This window comes from Microplitis mediator, chromosome 3, assembly GCF_029852145.1.
Source record: "Microplitis mediator isolate UGA2020A chromosome 3, iyMicMedi2.1, whole genome shotgun sequence".
In the NCBI taxonomy this organism is placed as follows: Eukaryota; Metazoa; Arthropoda; class Insecta; order Hymenoptera; family Braconidae; genus Microplitis; species Microplitis mediator.
This window is the reverse complement of record NC_079971.1, coordinates 22,860,143-22,886,467: the sequence shown is the minus strand read 5'-3', so window position 1 is coordinate 22,886,467 and position 26,325 is coordinate 22,860,143. Positions and strand designations below refer to the sequence as shown.

General features: G+C 27.4%; 4 protein-coding genes across 4 annotated transcripts in view; 2 read left to right on the top strand and 2 right to left on the bottom strand.

Annotated features, from left to right (window-relative positions):
* Nucleotides 1–2,631: 2,631 nt before the first annotated feature.
* Nucleotides 2,632–9,520, bottom strand: LOC130665278 (pre-mRNA-splicing regulator WTAP). Its single transcript, XM_057465602.1, has 6 exons — nucleotides 9,362–9,520; nucleotides 8,578–8,969; nucleotides 5,874–5,998; nucleotides 4,928–5,106; nucleotides 4,682–4,836; nucleotides 2,632–4,511 (listed from the first exon to the last, which is right to left on the bottom strand). The coding sequence occupies exons 2-6, from the start codon at nucleotides 8,858–8,860 to the stop codon at nucleotides 3,643–3,645; spliced, it is 1,611 nt and encodes a 536-aa protein (XP_057321585.1). The 5' UTR covers nucleotides 8,861–8,969; nucleotides 9,362–9,520; the 3' UTR covers nucleotides 2,632–3,642.
* A 2,433-nt stretch (nucleotides 9,521–11,953) lies between these two features.
* On the bottom strand, nucleotides 11,954–14,846 carry LOC130665319 (uncharacterized). The gene is made up of 3 exons (XM_057465650.1): nucleotides 14,021–14,846; nucleotides 13,579–13,942; nucleotides 11,954–12,912 (listed from the first exon to the last, which is right to left on the bottom strand). The coding sequence occupies exons 1-3, from the start codon at nucleotides 14,768–14,770 to the stop codon at nucleotides 12,161–12,163; spliced, it is 1,866 nt and encodes a 621-aa protein (XP_057321633.1). The 5' UTR covers nucleotides 14,771–14,846; the 3' UTR covers nucleotides 11,954–12,160.
* A 189-nt stretch (nucleotides 14,847–15,035) lies between these two features.
* LOC130665320 (superoxide dismutase [Mn], mitochondrial) lies at nucleotides 15,036–17,513 on the top strand. The gene is made up of 3 exons (XM_057465651.1): nucleotides 15,036–15,196; nucleotides 16,343–16,635; nucleotides 17,071–17,513. Exons 1-3 carry the CDS (start codon nucleotides 15,162–15,164, stop codon nucleotides 17,397–17,399), a joined length of 657 nt encoding a protein of 218 aa, XP_057321634.1. The 5' UTR covers nucleotides 15,036–15,161; the 3' UTR covers nucleotides 17,400–17,513.
* Nucleotides 17,514–19,798: 2,285 nt separating this feature from the next.
* Nucleotides 19,799–26,325, top strand: part of LOC130664443 (kinesin-like protein unc-104) — a 32,622-nt gene continuing 26,095 nt past the window's right edge. The window contains exon 1 of the mRNA XM_057464325.1: nucleotides 19,799–19,926. The gene's annotated coding sequence lies outside the window, so the exon portion shown is untranslated. The remainder of the gene's footprint in view (nucleotides 19,927–26,325) is intronic.

The window sequence follows — 26,325 nt, the reverse complement described above, 5'->3', positions numbered from 1 at the left end:
ATACATATATATTTTATATACATGCGCAGACACATTAATTATCACGTGTTATGTAAAATTGATATGTAATTTATTTGTTTATTTTGAAATTTTTTATCCACTATCAGGATTAATAAATTCTGTCCCCATAAAAAAAAATTCACCTTAGATTCCTACATGGTGTTTTCGGATGGATTTCTATATCGACGTTCTAATTAGCAAATTGTCTAACTTGATATTTTTTAGTAGCCCTATCCAAAAATTCCCATAGAATCCAATCAAATGGGACAAAAACCGCATAGAGATTCTATGGGAATTTTTGGATAGGGAGCCGATTCTGTGCAATTTTCAGATAGTAATTCCATGGGAACCTTGTCCAGACTTCTATATGAATTTTTACAATGATTTCCCATGTAATTCCAAGCCATGTATAAATTTCTATAGAAATCTCGTAAGAATTTCTATGAGGATTTATAGATGATTTACCATCTATATTAAAGTTTTACATAAAAATCCAAATATTTAAGTTTCTATATGAATTTTTTGTATGGGAATCTTACCCAAAGCTTCCTATGGGGAATTCCTACGTGAAAATCAAGATACCCATAGTCTCCCATACGGCTTTCCTGTATAAAAATCCAGGCTTCAACCCTGGTGGAAATTTTTCGGAATTTCCTCTGAAAAACTCAGTTCTAAAGTTCTAAAGACTTTTTCAGAGTTTCTCAGAGAAAAGTCCGAAAAATTTCCACTAGGGAAGACTTTCCTATATTCCTCTGGCAATCCGTACTTTCCTACGTTGTTCCCCACGGATTCTTATGTAAACTCATAGATTCCTATATAGATTCTTACGTGGATTCCCATTGGAATTCATACAATGCACAAATCCATATGGGAACCAAGTTAAGATTCCTATGTAGACTTTTACATGGTTTCCCATGTACATTAAATTTTTACATAAAAAACTAGATCCAGGTATCCAGAGTTTCCCATATGGATTTTCTATATGGGAATCCAGGCACCCAAACTTTTCTGCATGGATTCTTATGGTGACACGCTTAGATATCTGTGTGACAAAACAGCCATCAGACAAAATATACGCGGACAGAAAATTTGTATACAAAATATCCGTAAAAAAATTCAATTGATTAAATATTTGTGGATAATATTTTATTGCGCACACAAAAAATTCGTGAAAAAAGGGCGCTATCTTCCACACCATTTTATGTGTGGGTATGTTTTTGTAATTGCAACCACAAAATTCGTGAAAAAAGAGCGCTATGTTTCACACCTATTTATGTATGCATCAATCATATGTTTTTTTGCATGAAGTATTTAATGAACTTAATGATAAATGTTTATAAAGTATGATTTTAATAATTTTTTCTACTATTATTTTAACTATGAAAATTTTGATCTGATGAATTCATATCTTTGGTATGTTCCTTTACAGGATATTATGTCCGTAAACTGAAAAAAATAATCAGTAGCAGCTACCGATTGGCAATCGGTAGCTACTACCGATTATGTTTTGGTAGCCGCTACCGATTATTTCGGTACCAGTTACCTAATTTTTGGTAACAGCTACCGATTTTTTTTTGGTAGCCGCTACCGATTATTTCGGTACCAGTTACCTAATTTTTGGTAACAGCTACCGATTTTTTTTTGGTAGCCGCTACCGATTATTTCGGTACCAGTTACCTAATTTTTGGTAACAGCTACCGATTTTTTTTTTGGTAGCTGTTATCGAATAATCAGTAGCCGTTACCGAAAATCGGTAGCTGTTACTGAAAATTAATCGGTAGCTGCTACCGATTATTTTTTTCAGTGTAGGTATTTTATTCACCGGATATTATTTCCGCGGAAATTTTGTCCGCGGATATCTTGTTACACAACCGATTCTTATATAAATCCGTGATTTTCTATGACGATCCCCATGGATCTTTATGTAAATTTATAGTTTCCTATATGGATTTCTATAGATACCCATATAATTCTACATGGATTTTTTTTTAAGGGTCGATTTGAAAGTTGGCATTAAAAAAATCAAAAACTTTCTCAGAAAAAATGTCCTCAAAAAAAAATCATTTAAATAAATAATTAAAAATTTTTTTTTTTAATTACGTTTTTTTTTTTTATATAAAATTGATGCATTTACATATTTTGTACATTCTTCGATTTTAAAATCCAAATACACAAAAACTTAAAAAAATTATTTTGAATAAAAAAAAAGAAAAGTTTTTTTTTCCCCAAAAAATTTCATACATTCAAAATTACAAATGGACGATAAATTTCATGAATTTGATAATTTTAAATCTTCACATCAAGATAATTTTTTTCTATACATCGAACTCTTAACTAACTCGCAATAATTATCGTTACAATTATTATTTATTTTATTTAACTAATTAATTAATTAATCAATTAATTAATAAGTAATTTTTTATCTTGATTGCCGTCAAATTTTATACATTATTTATTTAATTAATATCAATAATTAATAATTATTATTATACATTTATAATTTTTTTTTTTTTTTTTTAATAAATTTTATTATACATAAATTGGAAATTATGTAATATTATTATTATTTAATCTCATCTTTATATTTATTTATAAATTTACATTTTAAGTTCTTAAATCAAAAATATTAATTATCAAAAACAATTAAAAATAATAATGAATTTATTAGAGCAATATTTTATAATTTATTAAGAGAATAATAACTTTTACGTTTAAAAAAAATAATACAGAAAAAAATATTGCCGTAATAAAAAAAATTATTTTTTTAAGGAGACCGTAAGCTTCTAAATAAAAAAAATTTATTCATTTATGTAGAAATTTTTATGATCCTTAAGTTAGAAGACAGTTAAAAATTTTCGGATTTTTTTTTTTAACAAATCAATTACAAAAAAATCAAAACTAAAAATATGCATATGTAGAAAATTTAAAAAACGACAGGTGCAATTTTTTCAAATTTTTTTTTATTATAATTTACTGTCTAAAAAAAATCCAAAAATTATTAGACGTCTGCTAACTTCAGTGTCATAAATTTTTTTACTAATCTGCTGATGTTTAAAAATTTGGCGCGAAATAATTTCAATAGATTTGTAAATGAAAATATTTACAATTTTTTAAATTGATTACGAGGGAGATTTTTAAATGGACAAGAGTTTCATTCGTGATTTGACTGCACATTTTTCTTAAAAACTTATTGGGATAATAAATTAAAAAAAAATTAAATTTCTAATACTATGCGACAAAAAAAATTGTATGGAATTTTTTAATTAAATCCCCCGGCCTCCGTAAAAAATATTTAAAATAAAAATAATACCATTTTATTAAACGAATAATACAATCAGTCTTTAAAAATTTATTTCAGCCCGTCTCTATTTTATTTTGTAAGAAAAAATTTTCTTAAATCAACACGATCAATTTGATTAATTTAAATCCTGTCATGTGATGACATTCGAATTAATTATTTATAGTAATTAAACATCGTTAAAAATATGTTTAATTACATAATCCGTTAAAGGCATACCGATAATTAATTGTTACAACACAATCGTCGTAATAACGTAATAAAAATAATAGATTGTTCGATTTGTAATTTAAAAGCTACCGGTCCCCTTTAATTTGGAAGTATATAATTTAAAGGACTAATTATTATTCAGGGTCGCTTTGCAATGTTTCACCATTTGTCAAAACAATCGCATCGTCGTCAGCGTCATTATAATCAATAGATAAAATACTTTGACGTCTTTTTTTTTTTAATCTACCACAGTCACGTTGGTGATGTTGGGGCTGCTGCGACTGCTGCTGCTGTTCGTCATCACTACTATGCGCACTTTTATCGCGTTTAGTCTTCTCTCTGTCCCCCCTGTCTCCCCTATTATCGAGAATCCTGGAATCACCCCTATCTCTCAGACGGAGCAAAGTGTTAGTAGTCCTAGAGGAGGTTGAATCATCACCGTTTGTTTTATCACCACCACTACTACTACTACCGCTACTACAACTTTTAGCACCCTTAGTCCGCCTCAACGTCCGGCCACATTTACTCTCATTATTATCATTATTATCATCATCATTATCACGATCGCTCAATTCCTCATTATCAACTTTTATTATCAATGCCGCAGAATCACTCGAGCTCTCATCGTTGTCTTGTGCCACAGCCGTCACAGTCGTCGTCGTCGCCGTCGTCATCGTCCGGTCCTGAGGTTTCAATGGCGGAGTTCGCGCCCCGTCTTCGTCAGCTTCTTTGTATTGTTCAGCCTCAACGACATGTGACTTTGTCGTTATTTCATTGTCGAGTATCTCATCCGGCTCCTCGTCTTTTTTAATAATCGGCGGCGTGTGAGGCGACAAACCATTTGATAAATTGTTTTCGTTAGGCGACGATTTTAATGCCAAATTTTCCTGCTGGAGTAATGTCACCGACTCACGTGCTTTGCGTAATTCTTGTTGGAGGAAGTATATCGTGGACTGCATGCCTTCAACATCTTCATCAAGATCTTGAAGAAATTCGTCAAGTTCTAAAAAAAAAAATTATCTCAATCACTCTCCATACTTTTTCAAAATTTAAATAAATTCTTTCTTTATTTCTTCGCTGATTTGTCGCAGTTATTAAATTATCAATACAAAAAATTGCTAAAAATGGTTACTGTAAAAAAAAGAAAACTAACTAAGGCACAATAAAAATTACCTGACTGTGATTTCTTAACTTCTTCACTGAAGCTTTTCTGCAACGCCAACTCTCCTTCCAATTTAGCAATACGTTCACTGGAGATCATCCGTCCCAGCTCTTCATTTTCTTGAATCAATAGCCGACATTTAGCCATCAAACGCTTACCGGTATTACTGCAATTAAAATTAGAATATTAAGTAAAGTAATTAATTAGTCAACTAAATATCAATTACTTCCTAAAATAACTAAATTATTTTTTTTTACCTGTCGGGAGTGAATTTCCAAGCACTCAATTCACTTTGTGTGTCTTCTAATTTAGCCTTTGTCGTTATTAATTCTTGACGTAATTTTTGGATTAAAATATTAACCGCCGGATCTAATAACGCAGACCTCAATGATGAAACTGATGGCGTTTGCGCAGCTTTTAATTCTGTTATTTGATTCTAAATAAAGAAAAAAAAGTAAACAATAGATATTACTATTAATATTTTTATTTGTTAAAAAATAAGTCTGTTTTGCTCCGTAATTTTTGACAAAAATTTCAATGCTACTGAAGTTAGACGTCTAATAATTTTTGGATTTTTTTCCAAATGATGAATTATAACAAAAAATATATTTTAAAAAATTGCACTTGTAATTTTTTTTATTTTCTGCATGCGTATATTTTTAGTTTTTTTTTTTTTTGTCATCAATTTGTTGAAGAAAAAAATAAAAAATTTTTAATTGTCAGTGAACTGCATGATACTGAAATTACCTGACGTCTAATAACTTTTTGATTTTCTTTTAAAACGACAAACTATAAAAAAAAAAAATATTTAAAAAAATTGCACGTGTAGTTTTTTTTATTTTCTGCATGTGTATATTTTTAGTTTTTTTTTTTTTGTCATCAATTTGTTGAAGAAAAAAATTAAAAATTGTTAATTGTCAGTGAACTGCATGACACTGAAATTAGCCAACGTCTAATAATTTTTGGATTTTTTTTTAAAACGACAAATTATAAAAAAAAAATATCTAAAAAAATTGCACGTGTAGTTTTTTGTGTTTTCTACATGTGTATATTTTTAGTTTTTTTTTTTGTCATCAATTTGTTGAAGAAAAAAATCCAAAATTTCCAATTGTCTGCTAGCTTGAGAATCACAAAATTTCAAACTCTATTTTAATCGGGAATTAATTTCCCATTATTTATAAAACAAAAAAAAAAAAATCTTACAACATAATCTTGCAATTCTTGTTCCTTGGATGCTAATCTGCGTACTAGAATTTTTTCACGATGAGACGCTTCTGTGAATTGCTGGCGAAATTTTTCTTCAGATTCTTTCAAACTGGCGAGCTCACCTAGAAAAAATTTATTAATTAAATAAATTTAATTACTCATAATTAATTAAATACTTGAACAACAATTAATAATAATAATAGATATTAAAAGTAAAAACACCTGCGGTGTGTTCCTTGGTAAATATTTTTTATATTAACTAAACTTATAATTGTTATTATTTAATTTTTTAAATATATAATATATAACTTTTTATATTAAACGCACCACACATACTAATTAATCATCACTGTAATTAATTTATATTTTATCAGTATTAAATAAATATTTTAATTGACATTCACTGGAATTAATTTTTTTTTCACTGAAATTGATTTTTTTTTATCACATAATTTTTTAAAATCACAATCACTATTTTTATCAAACATTTAAATATATAAGGATTCACTTTGAATTAATTATCACTTAAATTAATTATTCGTTTGCTCTCTTTATAAAAGTTTTAAATACTAATGACCTACAGTATTATAAATAATAATAAGAGCGACTTAGTCACTACGCAACTGGCTGAGTATCTTCAAAATTTACACAGAAAAAATTATTTTTTGGCGCCAAAAAATTTTTACTTCCCTAATAAATTTTGTTGCATTAAGAATTGAAAAGAACAATTTTTTTTGACCGTAAGGAGAATCGGACTTTTGAGAGCTTGGGTTCGAACCCAACTCAAAAGATCCTGCTCAGCCTCATTTCATTCTTTTCTACAAAATTTCCTTTAATTTAATATAATTATATCAGGAAGATTTTAAGTTGAAAATAATTTTTTTTTTAATCAAGACATTGAGAAAAAATTTTCTTCAGCTAAAAAACAAATTTCTTGAGCCAAGAAATTATTTTTTCCTGTGTATTAAATATAATTTTGAACTGTTTATTAAAACCTCTCCTAAAATTAACTCAAATTAATTTGTTTGTTTTTATTATCGTTGAAATTTTTTTTTCACTGACATCAAATTAAATTTTTTAAATTCAGATCGACTTTTTTAACGATACCAAATTTAATAACATTAACAAATTCTACCATATAGAGGATAGAGGTACCATTTGTGGTTCTTGCTCCATTTTTGGACCTTTAATACTTTATTCAAATTAATAAAATAGTGTAAAAAAAAATTTCTACTTTAATAGTGGGGTAAAAGTATCTTCAAACAAATTTTAAAAATTAATTATGTTACTGCGTCTTGCATAATTTTATTTTAATTTTTCGTGTCCAAAACTGGCGCTAAACTGTACCTCTACCCTGATTGGAACAAAATTTTCCTTATTCTCACAATATAGATTACCACATATTATAATTATTATTTGTTTTCTATTAATTTTTACCAGCGTTTAAATATCTCATAACCAGGGTACGGAAGTTTGTGCTCAACAATAAGAATAAAAGAAAAAAATTCGCGCAAATTTCTCAATGAAATTTCTAAAAGATATATTCAAATGTCGAGTGTCATTAAAGCCGTCGAAATTAAGGTTGCGAAAAAAATATGTCGATAAACAATGAGCAAAATAATTAGCAAGACAATTAGCAAGACCACCAGCAGGACATGCAGCAAAACCGTTAATAAGATAACGAGCAAAACAATTAGCAAGACCACCAACAGGACAACTAGCAAGACCGCCAATAAGATAACGAGCAAGACAATTAGCAAGACCACCAGCAAGACAATTGTCTTGCTGGTGGTCTTGCTAATTGTCTGACTCAGTGTCTTGCTGGTGGTCTTGCTGCTTGTCCTGCTGGTGGTCTTGCTAATTATCTTGCTGATTGTCGTATTGATATATTTTTTTCACAACCTCAATTTCAACATTTTTTTATGGCATTCGATTTTTGAATATATCTTTTAATTTAATTCACGTGAATTTGCTCTCGACCGTAATATTGGTATAGACAAATTTGGGCGAATTCTTTTCTTTTATTCTTATTGTTAAGCACAAACTTCTGTACCCTGCTCATAACATAAATTTTATAAAAATCCCATATTTATTTCTCATAATTAATTACTTAATTAACTTTGCACCATGATACTGAAGTTAGCCGCCGTCCAATAACCTTTGGATTTTTTTTTTTTACACTAAATAATTAAAAAAAAAAATACTTGTAAAAATTGCAACTATAGTATTAAATTTCCTGCATGTGCATATTTTTATTTTTTTAAAAATTAAGTCATTGAAACAAAAATTCGAATTTCTGTCTGCTAACTTCAGGATCATCTTTGCACCTCATATTTATAATAATATTCAAAATATATGACTATAAAATAATTTGAAACACTCGAGTCAATTAATCACTTGAATTTAACCACCGCAACTCCACAATATTTTTTACTGAGCCTCCATTTCATTATTAACTCATATATATTTATATTAAAATTAATAAATAAATAATAGTTTAGTTTTTTCGTTTAAAATAAATGACCTGCAGTATTATATATAATATTAATAAATATATGTGTTTGTAAAACAATTATTTTTAACACTCGAGTTAATCACTTGAATTAATCACCGATCAACACAAAGTTTTTACTGCAATTAAAAAGTTTAAAAAAAAAAGTCATGTCATTTGAATGTTTCTTTTTTTTTTTAAAATCAGTACCTTCCTGAACTGAAGCTTGGGATTCAAGCAACTCGACATAAGACTCCTGTTCGCGCCACTTGCTGGCCAGCTCATCCTTGCTCGCGACATCCAGTTGCTGATCCGTTAATTTAATTCGTCTTGGTTTAGCTGCCGGTGATCTTGGACTCGTTGGTTTAATTACTACACCAACACCACCAGCAGTACCAGTACCAGTTCCTGGACCAGTACCAACAACACCACCACCAGGACTACGTGGTGACAATTGACCCTGTTTATTATCACCCGTACTCTCTTCGGCCATTATTTTAATTATTTATAAAATAATAAATAATTTTAATAAATTCCTATCGATAATTCTGTCCAAGGCTTTTTTTATTCAGCCTTTTAATTTAAATCTCCGCACATTTGGGCTAAAAAAAAAATTACTCATGTTAATTTAAAATAATTACTTATAATTAATTATTATATTTATTATTTTTAATTAAAAATAAACAATAAATTGAAATAAAATTAAAAAAAAAAAAAAATGAGACGCCATAATTTCAAAATGGCCTCGTAATCATTAACTGGATTAACTTTTTTTTTTTTTATAACAAACAAATTGTTTACTTAAGTGAATAAATTTGAATAAATTAATGAATGTAATTAAGTAGTGATAAATATAGTAATTATTTAAAATTAATTGTCATTAAGGTTATTAATTATTGTGATAATAATAATGATTTAAATATAATTAAGTGGAATGGAGTAAAATGAGGATTTAAAATTTAAAATTTATAAATTATGAGATAAACTTTAATACCTGATTGTTGTTGATCAAAAGCTGGTTATTTATGTGATTTATTTATGATAACACTTATTAATTTGGGATAAAAAATAACCACATTTATATTGTGAGCTGAAGGATCAACGACACACCGGAAAAAAAATTTTTACTTCATGGAGATGCGGCATTTTTTATGGAAACTTGCGCTTACAAAATGGCGCCATGGCGGGAAATTACTTTTTTTTTGAGGAGGAAAATCGAATCGAATTACGGCTTTCGATACGATTCGATTTATTAAATTTTGGTTTTATTCTTTTGAGTATTTTGTTTTTTTAATTTAAATATGAACTGAAGTTGACTGAGGATTAACAATTTTTGGATTTTTTTTTAACAAATTAATTACGAAAAAATAGAAAATAAAAATATGCACATGCAGAAAATTTTGAAAACTACAGGTGCAATTTTTTCGAATTTTTTTTTATTATATAATTTATCGTTTCAAAAAAAATTCAAAAATTATTAGACGTCGGGTAATTTCAGTATCATTTAAATATGAACCTGAAGTTAACAGACAGTTAACAATTTTTGGATTTTTTTTTTTTTTAATCAATTACGAAAAAATACAAAAGAAAAATATGCACATGTAGAAAATTTTGAAAAGCACAGGTGCAATTTTTTCGAATATTTTTTTAAAAATAATTTATCATTTGAAAAAAGATTCAAAAATTATTAGACGTCGGGTAATTTCAATATCATTTAAAAATGAACCTGAAGTTAACAGACAGTTAACAATTTTTGGATTTTTTTTTATGATCCTGAAGTTAGCAGACATTTAATAATTTTTGAATTTTCGTTTTTCAACAAATCAATTGCAAAAAAATAAAATAAAAATATGCGCATGTAGAAAATTTTAAAAACTACAGGTGCAATGTTTTCAAATATTTTTTTTTTATGGTTTATCGTCTAAAAAAAAATCCAAAAATTATTAGACGTCTGCTAACTTCAGTATCATTTTTTTTTAACAAATGAATTACGAAAAAATAGAAAATAAAAATATGCATATGCAGAAAATTTTGAAAACTACAGGTGCAATTTTTCTGAATATTTTTTTAAAGATAATTTATTGTTTGAAAAAAAATTCAAAAATTATTAGACGTCGGGTAATTTCAGTATCATTTAAATATGAACCTGAAGTTAACAGACAGTTAACAATTTTTGGATTTTTTTTTTTTTAATCAATTACGAAAAAATACAAAAGAAAAATATGCACATGTAGAAAATTTTGAAAAGCACAGGTGCAATTTTTTCGAATATTTTTTTAAAAATAATTTATCGTTTGGAAAAAAATTCAAAAATTAATAGACGTCGGCTAACTTCAGTCTTATATTTAAATAATTATGGGCATGAATGTAACGGATATGAGACAATTTATAAATTTTAAATAAATTAATTGTAATAATGAAATTTGAAAAAATGCACGTACTGGTTTTTTAATTGTCTAAGTATGCATTTTTTAAATTTAATTCTTGTGCATTTTATTTATTTATTTAAATTTAAAAAATTATCAATCGTCAGCCAAATCAATAATGAGTGTGAATGTGCCAGACATCAGACAAATTTAAAATTATCAATAAATAGAGTAAATAATAAATAAAATAAAATTCAAAAAAATGCGCACTTAAAAAATTTTTAAATTAACAAGTGCATTTTTTTCAAATAATTTTTTAAAAATTATTTACTCTATTTGTTTATAAATTTTTTAAAAACGATAAATTATTTTTAAAAAAATAAACTAAAAATATACACAGGTAGAAAATTTAAAAAACTATAAGTGAAATTTTTTCAAATATTTTTTTTTAATTATTTACTCTATTTGTTTATAATTTTAAATTTGTCTGTCTGCTACATTTACACTCGTCCTGAAGTTAGCAAACAGTTCCCTGGTGGAAATTTTTCGGAATTTTCTCTGAAAAACTCAGTTCCAAAGTACTAAAGACTTTTTCACAGTTCTGAAGACTTTTTCAGAGAAAATTCCCAAAAATTTCCACCAGGGTTAACAATTTTTGAATTTTTATTGCCAACAATTTAATTTAAGAAGAAAAAAAAAAATTTGCACATGTGGTAAATGAAAAAAACTATAGGTGCAATTTTTTGAAATATTTTTTCTTTTAAATTTGTCGGCTAATTTCAGTATCATTCAAATTCACGATGAAAAATCAGGACGCGCATTTTTTAAATTCATTACACGCAAAGATAACATTGAATATTACAGTTTTGTATGTTAACGCGGGGCTTCTAATTAAAAACTGGAAATATTTGACAAGTTCTGTAATAATTACAGTTTCAAATAATAATTTCATTAAATATAAATCTCAGCAGTAAATTTTACAACTTGAATTGTAGTTTTGATTAAACGTTTAGTAAAATTCCGAAATTTTTATTTGAAACTTTAATTTTTCCTGTTAACTTTTTTCCTTATAAATATAAAAAAATAATATTTAATATAATTAATTATTTATTTATTAAATCGTACTTCAAACATTACACACAATTATAATTTACAATTGTAATGACCTTAATATATAATATTTATTACAATTCCTTATTTATTTCTCTTATAATAATTATAATTTCTATTAATACACATTTATATTTTTTTTTTCTTCCTACTCTCATTAAAAATAGTAAAAAAATGTTTATAATATTTCATATACAAAAAATTTAATAATAATAATTCTAATTAATAAAACTATTAAAATTTTTTTTGCAATAAATATTTTTCAAATCAATCATAATTTCGATAATTCAAAAATTTATTTATTTATTTTTTTAAATTTATTTCTTAAGCCCATAATTTGTAGAAAAATAATTAGTTTTTTTTTTTGCGACTTCACTATTAGCAGGACATTTTGGAGTTTTAATGTCAATTTCGCTAGAATTCGGTGATTTAATTTTCCTAAGACGTGAAACTGATGATTTACTGCTCAGACTTGTGGGTGAATAATTTTTTCTCATTTTCTCACTTTTACCAACCGAAGAAACGCTCAGCAGCGATGATGACAAAGAAGCTGTGGGAGATGGCGAAGGTGAAGGTAAAGCTGAAGTCGAAGCTGAAGATGAAAAACTAGAAGCAGGAATTGTGGAGCGAGGATTATACTTAATTCCCGCTTTGGGTGCGATAATCGGTGATATTTTAGCGGCAGTTGGTCTCGATATTCCTGACACGGGCTTAGCGATAACCGGTTTACATGCAGCAATGGAAGAACGTTTTTTAGCGACATCGATCGCTAATTTCAATGTCGGCGATGGTGTACCGATACTACGCGTTCTTGGAAGTAATTTCGGTGTCGTATTTTGTTTTATTCGACTTAATGTCACTGGTGACACCCCAGTTTTCATTCCTGGTGACGTTTCTTTGAGTGCGGAGTAATTATAATTGCCGATACTGCGACGTACTTGCGGCTTCAATGTCGGTTTCAAGCTCGAAGGGCTTGTGCATTCAGACCTGATCGCTTTGCGAACTGTTACAGGACTTGCGCGTAAGCTGGAGCTGCGTGAAAGCTGACGTGGTTTCAAAAAAACGTCATCTGTAAAAAATTTCATTTTTTTTTTAGATGATCTGCGACTTTTTTAACTTCAAACGTCTCTATCTTTTAAACTATTGAGTTTACGAAATTTTTTACTGAATTCAAAGTTGTAGGGAATTAAATTTCCTAGCAATTGCTATTTTTAGTTTATTTTTTTTTGAATAATTACTTGGATATATAACCGATTATAAAAGTTATTTTTCTTGCACTTATTAGTGCAAACATTTGATTGACAAAATCTTATAAGATATATGAGATAAATATATATTTAAGGAGGGTTTTGAAAAGGAAATTTAATTTCCTACAAATTCGATCTCATTGAAAATTATCGTAAAGTCAATTCTTTGACCGCTAGAGCCACTTAAATCAATTAAAATTTTTTTTTAACTTGTAATTTTTATTAATTACTTCAAGTGATTATATCTTGTGAACTAATTACTTTAGGGTGTTTTTAATAGAGACAAAAATTGTAGGAAATTAAATTTCCTTTGCAACGAGCACCCATAACATCAATTTTTTTTCAATAGTTCCTTAAATATTGTAAAGTAAAAAAAAATATTCAAAATTAATATTTTGAGTGAATAAAAAAAATTAAATTTTCCATAAGGATGTTTTTGGGTTTTCTAAAGAGAAGAATAAATTTTTTATTAAAAAAAAAATAATTACCCTGTTGCGAGCTGTTGAAACCAATGGACGAGCACTCATCGTTAATATTTTTCATACAGCTAATTTTTCGCGCTTTTTCCAAATAGAAAGCCGCTTTATTGAGACAATCTTGCAGAGTAAAGCAATCGCCTTCACCCCCATCATCACTGGGAAAAGAAACCTGGCTTAGAGATGAGCAAAGAGTTACAGGTGAGCTCGAAATCTTTGGCGGTGATGACCTCGGCTCATTACTCTCATTTTTTAATTCAAATGTCGACTGTCTCATAAGTGACGGAGCTTTGTTGTCTTTTTCCAACGACGATGGTGTCCGCACTATTTGAGGTAACTGTTGACTTAAAGATCTTCGGCTATCATTCAGAGGACTCTAAAATTAATCAATTAAATAATTTTAAATATCAAAAAAAATTTGTCTTATTTTTAAATTACTCATTAATAATTTTACCTCCTCCTTGATATTTGATTGGCTTTCCCGCTTAGATATTTCCGGCGCAGTACGACACCGCGTAAAAGAAGATTCCAGAAAACTATTATAACTAATCTTACTCTCGCTCATTAATTCAAAATTACTTTCCTCTAAATTAATTTTAACATCTCGCAACTGATCAACTATCGCATCAATTTCTTGGCCGCCATCTTGTCTCTCCCCGTCACCATCGTCGCCATCTTGATCACCCTTGTGATAATTATTTATCAAAAGAATCAACTGCTCCAGCACATCTCTGATAAGAGTCCTTAAATCTTTATCCAATTGCGGCAGCAAATTACTTCCAGACTCAATAAATTTATCGTCATTAATACTCGTTGAGCTGCCGCTCAAAAATTTACCGGTTCCGCTGATGTTCCACATTGACGCATTGGTATCTTCTTGCGGACATGTGCAATTTGAATTTTTAAATTCCAAATCTGCTTTGAAACCCGAATAATCACATTCTATTGTGACGCGCACATTATTTTCATTATTTTTAAATTCACTTTTTATTTTATCAAATTTTTTTAATTGGAACCCGATTGATTGCAACAAACAAATTAATGACGTCGTGTCTATATTTGATTCGCGGTTTTGACTGCTCACTAAATTATCATTATTGTTGTTATTATTGTTTTCTAATGGTGTTGAATTAAATGATTTGATCATCCAATCGATAAATTTACTTCTTATTAGACCACTTCCATTTTCTTTATACGCGTCCATTTTGTCGAGATTCTAAATCACAACTGATCTAAAAATTTAATTTTCGTTTTTCTTTTACTACACATTTTATTTTAGTATTTTATGAGTATTTGTAAATATATGTATATATGTATGTACATTTAATGTAAACAAATAATTAGGGATTAGGGATTAGGGATTACGAGAATTTTTTTTTATGTAGAAAAATATTTAAAACTGAGAATTGTATTTTACTGCGCAAGTCTATCGACGATTGATAAGATTTGGTCTAGGGAATTTTATTTTAATAGAGAGTTTTATATTTATGAAAATGTATGTTGGCGAGTTGTTAAAATTTATATGCCGGTTTTGACAAAACTCCAGATTGATTGATTTTTTACTTTTCAAATAAATAAGTTTTGAATTTTTAAATATGTTTGCAATTAAACGAATTGCTAATACGCTCTCGTAAGTATTTGTATATATAAATATATACTGGGAATTAAAAATTAAAAATTTGTTCATACATATATATATATATATATATATTTTTTTTAAATTACGTAATTAACCTACAACTTTTATTTACTGACAAATATTTAATTTTGACTTTTACTAATTTTCTGATAATTTGAAAATTCCCGCGGAAATCGAAAAATTAAGAAAAAAATATTCATATTTTTCATTTGTGGCCATTGAAAAATTTTGTGTCCATATGTACTAAATACGTACAAAAAAATAATTGGGAGTAAATACTGCGGCGCAAAAAATAAAATTTTACGGTCCGCTTCACTCGTACAGCGCAGAATAATATTTTGTTTAAAAAATATGACAGATTTTCATAAAAAAGTACAGGAGCTTTTTAATTTTCTGGAGTAGTTTGAAATAAAATAAATTATGAAAAAAAATTCCGTATTTTTTATGATCTAAAAACGAATTTCGCGGCGACCGCGTAAACAAACGGCTTTAAAATGAAAACTATTTATCGGATCAAGTTGTCTGAGTTTTCATTTTGAAGGGAAAGAACCATAGAAACCGTGTACGAAATTTCAAATCAAAATTTTGAAAACAAAGTTATTAATTTTTGAAGTCAAAAACGAAAATTTATAAACAATTAGCCATAACTATAATAATTATTCATATTTTTCCATATATATGTACATATTTTTGTAGGGGATAAAAAGTCGCTTCTCTTGAGCTCTAATTGAGCTCGATAGCTCAATTTGCAAAAAAGTTATTGCAAAAAAACAGCTTATGAATTTTTTACTCCACAGAAAAAAAGGATTTTTTGGTGCGAAAAATTTTGAGTAACCCCAAGAAAATTTTCACTTCCGCCAAAAATTTTTTTGCTTCATAAATTGAAAACAAAAATTTTCTTGGGTTGAGAAAAAATTTTTTCAAGCCGAAGAAAATTATTGTCTTCAATTCATAGTTCAAAATTTTTCTTGCGTCAAAAAATCCTTTTATCTGCGTAAAGAAAAAATGGTATCGTACAAAAAAAATTTGAAAATACCAAGAAAATTCTGCTACAGCGCATCCGCGCTCGCTTTGCATTAATAATTTTTGTAAATTAATTAATTAATAAAAATAAAAAATAAATATTTTAAAAAATAGACGTACAGGAGTAATTGTCCGTAAAAAACATACATTGCCAGAGCTACCATACGATTACAAAGCACTCGAGCCAATAATAAGTGCTGAAATAATGCAACTTCATCATTCCAAACATCATGCAACGTACGTTAACAATTTAAACATCGCCGAAGACAAATTAAAAGAAGCTGTTGCCAAGGGTGATGTCAACACACAAATCGCTTTAGCTCCAGCAATTAAATTCAATGGTGGCGGTCATTTGAATCACTCCATTTTCTGGGCTAATTTATCACCCGGTTCCAGTAAACCTGATGGTAAATATTTTTTTTCTACTTAAGTACCCAGAAAAAAAAGAATTTTTGGCTCGAAAAATTTTTACTCGCCTCCAGAAAATTTTTACTTGACCTAAAAAAAAAATTTGTGTTCATTTCATAATGAAAATTTATTTTCGCGCCAAGAAATATTTTTTTTCTGTGTAGGGTAACAGTACCAAATATTGACCGAGCTCCAATTAATGACTGGGTACTTAAAGACAATAATTTTTAAATTGTGGATTTAATTTCTGAAAAATTTACGACTTATAGCTGCAAATTTTTCAGAAATTAAATCCACAATTTAAAAATTATTAAGAGTCTTCAAGTACCCAGTCATTAATTGGAGCTCGGCCAATATTTGGTACTATTACCCTAGTAAAGAAATATTTTTATAAATTAATAAATAAATAAATTTATTTATTTAAATATTTTTAGCCGCGTTGATGAAAAAAATAGAAACAGATTTTACAAGTTTCGATGAAATGAAAAAACGTTTATCTGAATCGACTATCGCGATTCAAGGATCTGGATGGGGTTGGTTGGGATACAATCAGAAGGATAAAAAATTACAAATAACAACTTGCGCTAATCAAGATCCACTTCAAGCAACAACTGGGTTGATACCACTCCTAGGTATTGATGTATGGGAACATGCTTATTACTTGCAATATAAAAACGTCAGACCGGATTATGTAAAAGCTATATTTGATATTATTAATTGGAATGATGTCAGCGCTAGGTTTAAACAAGCTGGTGGTGCTTAAGTAATTTTATTATAATACATATTAATTAATAATGATATTATTATTATTATATTATATTATTAATCATTTTTATCAATTTGAATAAATTAGTAATATTAAAAAATAAAATAAAAAGGAACTAGTGGCTTGGGTGAGAAGGATTGATTAATTACGAGTGATTGATTGAGGGAATAATTAAATATTTATGATTTGATTGGAAGGAAAAAAAATTTTTGAAACATTTTAGAGGAATTTTGGGGCAGTATGATTATTTGAAAATTTATGAGAAATTTAAAAAAGAGAATTTGGGATTTGAATTGGAGAGATGACATTTTTATTTTTTTTTACGGCTGGGAAATTTAAGTATGAAGTTGAGAAATTTTTTTTGGCGGTGGGATAAGAATGGAAAATTAATGACGAGGTCATTTTTTTTTTAACTTTTTTGTCTCAATGAATTTTTGATAGAAGTGTACGAGAGATTAAAAAATAATATTTTTGGAATCGGGTTAAAAATTTATTAGGAGGTTAAAATAAAATATATCGATAAATAATTTATGAAATTTATGGATTATTATTAAATTATAGCCGTATAATTTTTTAATGGAGTAAAAGCGCGAGTCTCTAATTAAATAACTTTGACTATTATGATTTTAATAAAATAATAATTTTATAAATCAGTTTTTTTAATTTAAAAAAAAACATTTATTTTTTAAATAAAATAACTATCGAACAATCAGGAAAATATATCGACAATGAAAAAAAAAAAACCCAAGTATATTTAAAATCTCCCTCATCAACTTGAAAATTTATGAACTTTAATTCAAAAATTTGTCGATATCATTTCTCTTTAAATATTTAAACCCCAGTCTATTTAGAAAAAAATTCTACTAAAATCAATGAATTTTTTTTACTTTAGACACCAGTCTACAAATTTATTTTTTTATTCCCCTTCAATCAATCAATAAAATATTCTCATATTATTTATTTATTTAATTATAGTGATTTATAAGATACATCTTTGATACACTTACAATAATTTGGGTCGAAAAGGAATGAAAGTGAAAACAATTTATAAAGGTTCCTATGTTTACAGAAGGATTACAAATTTACGGAATAAATAGCAATAGATTACAGTGAGAGACTGTTAATTAACTGAGCTGGCTCAGTGAAATTATTTTTTGGCAGGATTTTTAATAGTTGAACAGCTTTTTAGAACCGGCTGTAGAATGGTCGTCCAGTAACAGAAGTAAGTTAAGATTAACGCTGTTTTCCGACGAGACTTTTAGATGACAAGATCGAGATAGGTTGAAAAGAACAGACTCCAGGAGGAAGTGAGCAACTCTTTCATAACATAAATTATGGCAGAAACGGCAGAACTCTGTTGGTCTTAGTTTGATCGTACTCTTGTCGATTGTTACGCAGCCTGAAAAGTAGTTGGCAAATCTTAGCTGGACCATGGGAGCGGTTGTGTGAAAGGAGCCCGCTAGATAAAATATAAATATTCTCATATTATTTATATATATCCAAAAAAAAAATTAAATCGGATATTTCAGTCCCGTATTCTGTTGAGATCTACTTTTTTAAAATTATTTAGATCTATATAGATTTGTGGAGATCTACGTAGATCTTCAGTTAAAAAAAAATAAATTACTAAACTTTAATAATTTAAAACACTAAATTTTAAAAATAATTTTCGGGCCGTTTAAAAAAAAATTGTAGATCTAAGATCTATATGAATTTAAATAGATCTCAATAGATCTATCGAGATTAGTATAGATCCAACATAGGAAAAAAATATATCCCTTATTCACAAAATTTAATTGTGTGAATAATAATTTAAAAAAAAATTCATTTTCTATTATTTTTTTAGAAATTCGCGCTCTGAAAATTTTTCGCGCCAAATTAAAATTTTAAAATTTTAATAATAATCATAATATTTTAAGATAAAATATGAATTTTAAAAATAAGAATAATAATTTACATTTTTCGATATATCTATATATATATATATTTAAATAGTTATTAATATATATAAGTAACAATTAAAATTGGAGTATGAGAAGAAATCAATTATAATCTCAAGTACCGAGAATTCCGGGTCATAAAAAAAAGTTTCAAAAAAATTTTAGATCTATGATCTCTACTATAATTTTTTAAAAAATTCGCGCTCTAACAATTATTCCCGCGAAATTCAAATTTTCAAATTTAAATAATAATCGTAATACTTTAAGATAAAATATGAACTGGAAAATAAGAATAATAATTTTCATTCTTCTATATATTTATATATCTACATATATATTAAAACAATTATTAATATAAGTAACAAATAAAATTGGAGTATGATAAGAAATCAATGAATATAATCTCGAGTGCAAAAGATAGAGGGAACTAGTGCCGTACTATATAGTGTATAGACAAGAAGAGTAAAAGAGAAAAGAGAAACAAACAAAGAGTGAGTAGACAAGGAGTACACGAGTGAAAGAGAAAACAGTAGTATGGCTGTTGTGTTACGGCTCCTTCTACTTGTTTCTGTATAACATATCTGGTAAGTCAAAGTTCATATTTATTTTAATTAATTGCCCAATGATAATCCCGCCCGCAAATATAATTAAGAAGTAATCACATATATTTTTTTTTTTTTATTACTTTTTTTATTTATCATTTCTTACTCCATTTTATTCGGCCGTCTCTGTGAATTTAATCATTATTTTGTTCTCCCACTGACAGTTTATTATTTATATATACATATATACCTTTATACACATATATATAGGTACATATGTAACATATATAGATTATACATTAAAGTAGACGCTAAGTCGGTAATAAAAACGTTTCAAATATCGATTGATTGTTATAATTATTTTTTTTTTTTATTTGAATAAATTACAAAAAATTGTCAATTTAGTTTTAAGACCGATATTTTAGAGTACAAATATTAGATATATATATTTAATGATTTGGATAATCCAAAATTAATTAATTAAAAAAAAAAAAGGAATGTCTTAAATTTTTTAAATTTCCTTCATTTTTAATTTAAGTCGCGATTTATTTTTCATATTTTTTTACGAGAAAGTTCTCCCCTATTTTTCATATTTAATATTACTGGAATAAAATTAAAGAAAACTTGTTCTCGTTCGAGATAATCTAAATTACAGTAATTACAGAGCACTAAAAAAAAAAAACTATTTTTCTTTTTGAATCTATTAAAATAATTAAACAGTCTTGGGGTCTAGAAACCCCAGGTGCCTTTGAACTCGAAATATCTCAATAGCAATCAACTTTTTTAAAAAAGTATAAGACACCTTTTTTGTAGAGAATTTAAAGCCCTACAAAAAAGGACTCTTGCATTTTTTCGAAAAACTCAATATTTACGGAGATATTTTTCAAAAACGAATTCCACTTTTTTTTATTTTCGTTGCTTAGAAATTTTTAATGGAAAATTTGAAATTTTTTTGCTAAAATAAATACATTTTTGGAAAAGTTAAACTTTTTAGCAACTCTGTGTCAAAATACGTTTATTCCCCAATGATTTGTTACAAAATTTATTTAAAAATATTGAAAATTAATAAAGTTATGAATATTTTTTTATAAAAATTTTCAAATAAAATTTCTATGGATTGAGGGTAAAAATACATTTAGTTTTGTTTCTACGGCTGATTATAGACACTAGGATCCTGCAAATCTTTTGTGACAGTTATAATTCGTGTTGAAGTGACCATTGATGGTTAAATTTAGTCCAATTTTTATAAAAATTTATACATAACGCGGATACACTACTAAAATAACTAAAATTGTTGGGGTCGATAGCGAGTTCGTAATTGAACTAATTAAATAAACTTGGCAAATATTTCATAAATTTAAATGTTTGTAATTTCAAAATAGCTTTCGTACAAAACAAAACAAATTATTAATTGCCAGTTAACAAATTTCCCAACGAAATTTAATTAAATTTTTGAAAACAATTTAAATAATAAACCGCGAAATTCAAATATTTTTGTGACTATCAAAACTTTATTTATTATATAAATAACTCATATATTAATTGTACGTAGGAATTTAAATTTTTATTCAACTAGTAATTGTTCACATGAAAAAAAAAATATTGAGTACTTCAATAATTCTTTTGAAAAAAAAGTGGATTGGAATTTTAATGGAATAGTGGGGTAGTAAAAAAAAAATTGATAGCATTTTTTTTTTTCATTAAATTTAGCGGTCACATGTTAAGATCCTTTATATGTTTATGTAAAAATATATTAAATTTCATAAAAAATTTGTCGAGATTTAAAAAATAAATTACTTTGTATTTTTTTAGTTTTTTTATTTAAACTCGGAAAAAATAAATTGATAGACGTCCGAAACTTTATAGGATATTAATATTTCAATATATACATATTTGTAGAATATTATTTGAGATGTCAAAGATATGTATGAAATATACATATATCATTGAATATATATTGAAAAATCCATATGATGGTTATTTGATATATTACATTAAAATTATTTATATGGCTTTAAATATATATATATATATATATATATATATATATATATATATATATATATATATATATATATATATACATATTGGGGTGATTCGTTTTGAACGAACATTTTATTTCCACCCCCACGGCAAAATATTGATTTATATATCGAGAAAAAAATTTCTTAAAATTTTGAGCCCTTAATCTCAACTAGAAAAATGGAGACAAAAAATGTACGAATTTTTTTTATGCTGTCGACCAAACTTTAAACAGGAAGTTGTATCGTCAAAAAATTATTATACTGCACTGTAATTATTGTTGTGAGCCTCTAAAAATTTTACATTTTCTACTCTAATTCCTAATTTAGACAAATAATATTCATTACAATTTCTCAATAATTTTTAAGTGCATAACATTATTTGTAGTGTAGCATAATAATTTTTTGGCAACTCAACTTCCTGTTTAAAGTTTGATAGACAGCATAATAAAAGTTCGTAGATTTCTTAAGCCCATTTTTCTCGGTGTAAGCAATTTCATTTTGATTAAGTTCTAACTTTTGATTAAAGTTTTTCCATTTAGAACGCATGGGGAATAACTATTTTTTTTTTTAATCCTTTAATGTTCAGCTGCATTTCAAGTTATCGGGTCGCCGGTTGCAGTATTTTGTAGGCAATTTTATGCTCGTTAAAAATCCCCATAGTAATTTTAATGTGACTGTCATTGTTTTTTTGGATGATAATTAAAATTTTTAGTTGGTATTGACTAAACATTGAAATTTACGGTACACGGAGAGAAATTTATGGTAACGATTACAATAAATTATGGGAATGGTTCCCATAATGTATGGTAACCGGTTTTATTGAAATGTCGATTATAGTAACCGTTACCATAATATTATGGTAATGGTTACCATAATATATGGTGATGGTTATCATGTAGGGGAAGGGTGGGCAAAACGGGGTACCCTCAAAATTTTATGAAAAAAAAAAATTTTTTTTTTTCGTCTAATTAGTATAAATCCGATATATTTGCGCACTTTTAGCCCTACGCATGACATCTGGGGTAAAATGGACCAGCCGAAAATCCTGAAAAAATGATTCTTTCAAATTTTTATCGTTAAATTAAAAAAAATTTGATATAATTCCGCATTTTTAGCCTTACCCATAACACCTAGGGCAAAATGGACCAGCCGAAAATTTTGAAAAAATGATTCTTTTATATTTTTATCGTCAAATTAAATAAAATATAATACATTAATCCATTTTTCGGCTGATTTGTTATAGCTGGGGCAAATTTGGCCACTAAAAATATTCGAAAATAATATTTTATTTTTTTATTGATAAAATATTTAAAATAATGCAAAATAATCTGCAATCTAAAAAATCAAAAAACACGTTTTTTGGGTTCAAAATAAAGACAAATAAGAAATACAGAATTGTTTTTTTTTATTAAATAGCAATTAGTAATTAAGCTAATCGAGGGGAAACGATTTATTACACTTAAAACAAATTTTCTTGAGTATTATAAAACCAAAAATAGTTGTCAAAAGAAAGAAATAAATTCTTAATAATGAAAACAATTAAAAAAAAAAAAAACAAAAAATTATCATTTTTTGGAGGGAGGCCTCTCTGCCCCACAAAAATTTTTTTTTTTGCCTTCGTGTCCACCAATGATTTGAAATGTAATTTTTCTTTATGTATATTACATACAAAAGATTCAAGTAATAAAATTTGATCAATTTTCAGAAATTTTTTTTTTTAACTTTTTTTAAGGGTACCCCGTTTTGCCCGCCAAAAATAAAAATTTTATTTTTTAACGGCAGTTAAAAATTTTGTCTATTTACCTCGAATATCACTAAAAACAAAAAGATTTAGCGTATTTTAGTCCTCGAAAACTTAGTATTTCCTTAGGCAAGACGGCCCCCTCCGAAAAAAAAAAATTTTTTTTTTTTAATTGTAAAAAAATTTCCCGCGTAACAAATGTTTATATTTTTCTCTTTAACAACTGTATTTACTTTAATATTACTCGAAATAACCTTTTTTGATATAATACGAGTCATTTGTTCGCTTCTGTAGAAAATTGATTATTGGTTTTTTTAACTTTTTCTAATGCTCTATTTTAATCCAAATCCATATAATTAACCAAAAAATGATATTTCTATTAAATTAATCATGACTAGGTTATAATACTATGAAATAAATTTTCTTTTAGAATTTTTGAGTGGTTCATTTTGCCCCAAGTTTCACGTATCGGGCTAAAAATGAGTAAATAATCTAAATTTGTGATAATCAAAAGAAAACAAGAAAAACAAATTTTTGGTTAATTTTTGAGGTGGGCCTTCTTGCCCCAGGTGGGCCGTCTTGTCCCAGGTGGGCCGTCTTGCCCCAGTCTCCCCTACTTGCACAACGAATGCTTGATCAGAACTAACTGACCCAACTAGTACAAAACTCTGTACTTTTCGTTAAAAACCTATTGGTCAAAAAATTCAAAGAAGAACAACACCGTCATATATTATCTTACTATCTTGTCCTCTGTATCTTACTAAACCCATCCTGTGACCGTGGCTACGTTTGGTGAACAGATGTCACGGCGAGCCTAAGCCTCTCTCAATAAACATAATCTGCTAATGTTGTAAACAACTAGAACTTAAATTTTATTATTTAATTATTACTATAAAATCTAGTCTCGACAGTTAGGAACTTCCCGTCCCATTGGAAAACCCCATTGTATTCTTTCAGCTCCGACATATATATGTATATATATTTTTTTATTAATACAAAGTCCATTTAAGTAACAAAAATGAACAAAGAAGAGAAGTTTTGAATTTGGCCGCCAAATTGAATTATTAATAAAAAATTATTGCTTTCACTATTACAATAAAAAATGAAGTTAAAGAATATGAAACTTGTTTTTAAATTTAATGAAGTTAAAAAAAAAACTCAGCAATTTTTTTTAGTTATTTGAATACAAATTAAAACCTCAACTTGATATTTAATTTAATTTTTTACCCTTATAAAAAAAAAAAAAAAAAACAAATTTCTTCAGACATTTTATAGCTCTCCGGAGCTTTGTTACTTAATTAATATTTTTAATTAAAAAGCACATTACTTATTTAATATCTTATTTCAAAAATAACGACTGAACAAAAAAAAATTTTTAATTACCACTTCGAGTGACGTTTTCTATATTAAAATTTAAATATAAATATTTAAAAAAAAAAATATCGATACCTTAATGAATGATTTATATATAAATATATATATATGTATATATATATTCATGTTCAATTTATTTAAGCTCAAGGGACGTTGACCTTTGACACGTTCAAAAATATAATTCAGCAAAGTAATAACGTTTATTTTGAATATAAAAATTTATTTTATTGATTCTAGTAATCGAAAAAAAAAGAAAAATATGAGCAAATATGTAATCTATGCGTAGAAAATTGAAAAGATAGTAAATGTTTTTTTAATTAATTATATTAGGGAGGACAAAAATTCCTCGAATAATTTTTTGCAGATTCGTACGTGGCGTAGTTGAATTGTTTGAGATCTTATTATAGTGAAATACATTCTTTCACTTTGTATTCATGAGTAGGTATATTTATATATGTATAAATATATAGATGTAGATAGTAGTGTAATATAGAACATGAATAAAGTGGCGTCGGGTAACGATAGCTTTTGCTATGTCCCAGACGTCATCGATCTTTGCTGTTGGTTCACTGGCTTTGTATTAGTTGGTCGTATACATTTTTATCTCTACACTAACTATATCTAGATTTCATTTTCGATATATGTTTTCATAAATAAAACTCGAAAAGCTCATTAACTTGTGTTGAGAAAAGTATTTGAGAGAGTAAATTTTCACCAAAAGCTCTGTGCAAGCTGCACATGGAAAGACTAGAATGTCATCAAAATGTGAAATTGTAAGTGACGAGTAAAATTTCCGGAAAATCTAATAAAAGCTCGCCGCAAGCTCAATTGAGAAAAGCTCAGGATGTGAAAGCTCTGGCGTAACTCGATTGCAAATGAGTGATGATATCGAATTAATATTAAGTTTCCTTCATCTGAGTAACAGCACGATAAAAGCTCGGCCGAAATAGTTACATGGAAGGAAAAGCTCGCAAGTCTCAAGAGAATATGAAAGTATTGCGCTGGGTCGTCATGTTATGAGATTACGGTACAGAGAATAGAAAAAAGCTTCGGGCTCAGAGCTTTTGATATGACTATTTAGATTTTAATCAACGGTTGGTAGTGTTTTAAAAGCACCTCTGTTTCACGGGCTCCATTGTCTGGTTTCAGAGAATTGAAAATAATACTTCATATTGATAGGACGAGATGCCTGTGCTTACGAGGTCACAAAAAAGCTCCGGGAGCGAGAATATTTTTCTCAGTTATTTCTGCGATGATCATTATTATATCTCACCCTTTCTGGAGCTTTATTTTAATATATTA

Coding starts and splice junctions, on each gene's coding strand:
- LOC130665278 (XM_057465602.1), bottom strand. CDS start 8,860: ATGGCCGAAGAGAGTACGGGTGATAATAAACAGGGTCAATTGTCACCA. Junction 4,837..4,927: donor TGGAAATTCACTCCCGACAG/GTAAAAAAAAAT, acceptor TTTTAATTGCAG/TAATACCGGTAAGCGTTTGA. Junction 4,512..4,681: donor AGTTAAGAAATCACAGTCAG/GTAATTTTTATT, acceptor TTTTTTTTTTAG/AACTTGACGAATTTCTTCAA.
- LOC130665319 (XM_057465650.1), bottom strand. CDS start 14,770: ATGGACGCGTATAAAGAAAATGGAAGTGGTCTAATAAGAAGTAAATTT. Junction 13,943..14,020: donor AATCAAATATCAAGGAGGAG/GTAAAATTATTA, acceptor GATTAATTTTAG/AGTCCTCTGAATGATAGCCG. Junction 12,913..13,578: donor TTTCAACAGCTCGCAACAGG/GTAATTATTTTT, acceptor AATTTTTTACAG/ATGACGTTTTTTTGAAACCA.
- LOC130665320 (XM_057465651.1), top strand. CDS start 15,162: ATGTTTGCAATTAAACGAATTGCTAATACGCTCTC. Junction 15,197..16,342: donor CGAATTGCTAATACGCTCTC/GTAAGTATTTGT, acceptor TTTAAAAAATAG/ACGTACAGGAGTAATTGTCC. Junction 16,636..17,070: donor CGGTTCCAGTAAACCTGATG/GTAAATATTTTT, acceptor AAATATTTTTAG/CCGCGTTGATGAAAAAAATA.